Genomic DNA, 3,939 nt, shown 5'->3' with positions numbered 1-3,939 from the left:
AAAAATGTGTTTAGTCCAGTGAACATTGCACTGTATTTTCATGCCCAAAACATCAAAATTTTAAGATTAAATGATGATACGTTATATTAAATTTTAAATTTATACACAACTGAGATTAAATGTCATTTATTATGCAATTCAAAAAGTTGAAAAATTTCTTTCAGTGTTTCAATAATGAACGAAATGAAAGTGAAATTCATTCTAAATTAAATCAATTTCGTTGTCACGGACACACATAAAAAAAATAATTTTTGTTCACTTACAAGAGTCAAACGCACAACAAAAACAAACATCAAATAATAAAAAAACAACAACAATCATATTATTATTATGTCTTTGTACTATACGAACCAACATATGGAAAGTGTGCAGATACAAATATAAATGCGGCATCTGAAATTTATTTTAAATTAGAATGAACAAAAAAAAAAAAATCAGCTGTTTTCTCTAGACATAAATAAATATGAAGCAAGTACACACAGGGAGCATGGGAGGGCAATGTGAGAGCGTCACTGTAACGCGACATGGGGTTTCTATGGCATCACATTGAAAACAGAATTTCAGTTTGATTTTGCTGGAAATACGCGAGGGTGTGTCGATTGGTCGTTCTTGTGAGATTTTTCCGCATAAGTATACAGTTCACCGCACAATATTTCAATAAAATTCATACATTTGTAGGGAAAAATGCCAAATTTATCGAAATTCATACAATTAAGAGGTGACTAACTGAGAGTGATATTATTTTAAACATAAATACATAGTTTTAATATTCTTTATATAACTTTGCACATGTACTTGAGTTAATTGCAAATGAAATACATTTAATCTAAATATTAATTGGTTATCAACAGGCTTGGAAACGCAATTATTGAAATGCACTTTCCGTCGCTACTCATCCTCACCCGCCCATGCACAATTTCGTGAAATACTCTCCGATCAAATAAAGTCGATTAAAGAAGCTGGCACATTTAAATCAGAACGCGTTATCACTTCATCCCAGAGTACGCAAATTACAGTCGAAGGCAGCAATAAACAGATTTTAAACTTTTGTGCCAACAATTACTTGGGTTTAGCTGTAAGTATTTGTAAAAAAAATACAATTTTATTAAGTTATAGTGAGGGCACAACAAATGTTTCTCTTTTAAGAATAATCCCGAAGTGGTGAACTACTCACGCGAAATAACTGAAAAATATGGTGCCGGTTTGAGTTCCGTACGTTTCATTTGTGGCACTCAAGATATTCACAAGAGTTTGGAAAAGAAATTGGCTCAATTCCATGGCCGCGAGGATACCATTCTTTATGCTTCGTGCTTTGATGCCAATGCTGGTCTCTTCGAAGCCATTCTAACTCCCGAAGATGCTGTATTTTCGGATGAATTAAATCATGCCTCCATTATCGATGGCATTCGTTTGTGCAAGGCCCAGAAGAGTCGCTACAGGCATCGTGATTTAAATGGTAAGTTTCGAAAGTATTCAAATAATTGAAAATTACATATAACTTTTGTGATAAGTCCTTAACATCAAAATTTCCATATATCTGTATTTCCATAGATTTGGAAAGCCAATTGAAATCATCGAATGCTCGCATTAAACTGATCGTTACCGATGGCGTCTTCTCTATGGACGGAAACATCGCTCCCCTTAAAGACATTGTTGCTCTGGCTAAACAATACAATGCTTTAACTTTCATCGATGAATGTCATGCTACCGGTTTCTTTGGTAAAACTGGTCGTGGTACTGAGGAATATTACAACATTATGGGCAGTGTAGATATCATTAATTCTACCTTGGGTAAAGCTTTAGGTGGTGCTGCTGGTGGTTACACCACTGGTCCCAAAGAACTTATTACATTTTTGAGACAAAAATCACGTCCCTATTTATTCTCAAACACTTTGCCGCCATCTGTTGTCGCTACCGGTACAAAGGTAATCGATATGTTGTTGTCATCCAGTGAACTTACTGCCAAGGTTCAAACTAATACCAAGCACTTCAGAGATGCCATGACTAAGGCTGGTTTTACTATTAGTGGTGAAAATCATCCCATTTGTCCCGTCATGTTGGGTGATGCTCGATTGGCTTCCATATTTGCCGATGAAATGCTAAGTGAGTATTATTATTCTTCGTAGAACACTATTGACCATTACTTATTTGTTTCCCTTTATTTCTTGCAGAACGTGGCATTTATGTGATCGGTTTCAGTTTCCCTGTCGTACCCAAGGGTAAGGCTCGTATTCGCGTACAAATTTCAGCTGCTCATACTAAAGATGATATTGATCATGCCATTGCTGCCTTTACCGAAGTTGGCAAATCCCTTAAAGTAATTCAGTAAAAGTAAAATAAAACTGACTTTAAGTTATTGTGTGCATTTATTTTGTGTAGTTGTTGTATAAGTATCAATAAATTTAAAAATATTTTCGTCTTTTATTTGTATTCTTATTTAATTAAAACGCGGAAAAATATAACATTTTAACTTTTGTTAAGTGAGAGTTTTATATTCAGTTAGTGAAAGTTCTTTCTATATACGACTGTGCCGAATCTTATATAACCTTTACTATAGTCATAGACTAGACTATAGACTAGACTATAGACTAGACTATAGACTAGACTATAGACTAGACTATAGACTAGACCAAACTATAGACTAGACTATAGACTAGACTATAGACTAGACTATAGACTAGACTATAGACTAGACTATAGACTAGACTATAGACTAGACTATAGACTAGACTATAGACTAGACTATAGACTAGACTATAGACTAGACTATAGACTAGACTATAGACTAGACTATAGACTAGACTATAGACTAGACTATAGACTAGACTATAGACTAGACTATAGACTAGACTATAGACTAGACTATAGACTAGACTATAGACTAGACTAGACTAGACTAGACTATGACTAGACTATAGACTGACTATAGACGACTATAGACTAGACTATAGACTAGACTATAGACTAGACTATAGACTAGCCTATAGACTAGACTATAGACTAGACTATAGACAGATTAGACTAGACTATAGACTAGACTATAGACTAGACTATAGACTAGACTATAGACAGACTATAGACTAGATATAGACTAGACTATAGACTAGACTATAGACTAGACTATAGACTAGACTATAGACTAGACTATAGACTAGACTATAGACTAGACTATAGACTAGACTATAGACTAGACTATAGACTAGACTATAGACTAGACTATAGACTTAGACTATAGACTAGACTATAGACTAGACTATAGACTAGACTATAGACTAGACTATAGACTAGACTATAGACTAGACTATATAGACTAGACTATAGACTAGACTATAGACTAGACTATAGCCTAGACTAAGACTAGACTATAGACTAGACTATAGACTAGACTATAGACTAGACTATAGACTAGACTATAGGACTAGACTATAGACTAGACTATAGACTCGGACTATAGACTAGACTATAGACTAGGACTATAGACTAGACTATAGACTAGACTATAGACTAGACTATAGACTAGACTATAGACTAGACTATAGACTAGACTATAGACTAGACTATAGACTAGACTATAGACTACTATAGACTAGACTATAGACTAGACTATAGACTAGACTATAGACTAGACTATAGACTAGACTATAGACTAGACTATAGACTAGACTATAGACTAGACTATAGACTAGACTATAGACTAGACTATAGACTAGACTATAGACTAGACTATAGACTAGACTATAGACTAGACTATAGACTAGACTATAGACTAGACTATAGACAAGACTATAGACTAGACTATAGACTAGACTATAGACTAGACTATAGACTAGACTATAGACTAGACTATAGACTAGACTATAGACTAGACTATAGACTAGACTATAGACTAGACTATAGACTAGACTATAGACTAGACTATAGACTAGACTATAGACTAGA

At 34.1% G+C, this 3,939-nt stretch overlaps 1 protein-coding gene across 1 annotated transcript; it reads left to right on the top strand.

Annotated features, from left to right (window-relative positions):
- Positions 1-507: 507 nt before the first annotated feature.
- LOC119616056 (2-amino-3-ketobutyrate coenzyme A ligase, mitochondrial) lies at positions 508-2,424 on the top strand. The gene is made up of 5 exons (XM_037972205.1): positions 508-718; positions 852-1,075; positions 1,147-1,456; positions 1,552-2,103; positions 2,172-2,424. Exons 1-5 carry the CDS (start codon positions 685-687, stop codon positions 2,327-2,329), a joined length of 1,278 nt encoding a protein of 425 aa, XP_037828133.1. The 5' UTR covers positions 508-684; the 3' UTR covers positions 2,330-2,424.
- Positions 2,425-3,939: the final 1,515 nt, after the last annotated feature.

The sequence above is a fragment of the Lucilia sericata genome, unplaced genomic scaffold (genome assembly GCF_015586225.1).
Source record: "Lucilia sericata isolate MDLA Ls3-8-SP2 unplaced genomic scaffold, ASM1558622v1 Contig000002F_arrow, whole genome shotgun sequence".
NCBI classification, from domain to species: Eukaryota; Metazoa; Arthropoda; class Insecta; order Diptera; family Calliphoridae; genus Lucilia; species Lucilia sericata.
Note: the sequence above shows the minus strand (reverse complement) of the source record. Positions and strands in the feature narration are given on the sequence as shown.

Bases quoted from the DNA above. Each gene is read 5' to 3' on its own strand.
- LOC119616056 (XM_037972205.1), top strand. From the start codon at position 685: ATGCCAAATTTATCGAAATTCATACAATTAAGAG. The intron at 1,076-1,146 runs GTAAGTATTTGT...TTCTCTTTTAAG, and splicing joins ACAATTACTTGGGTTTAGCT to AATAATCCCGAAGTGGTGAA. The intron at 2,104-2,171 runs GTGAGTATTATT...TATTTCTTGCAG, and splicing joins ATTTGCCGATGAAATGCTAA to AACGTGGCATTTATGTGATC.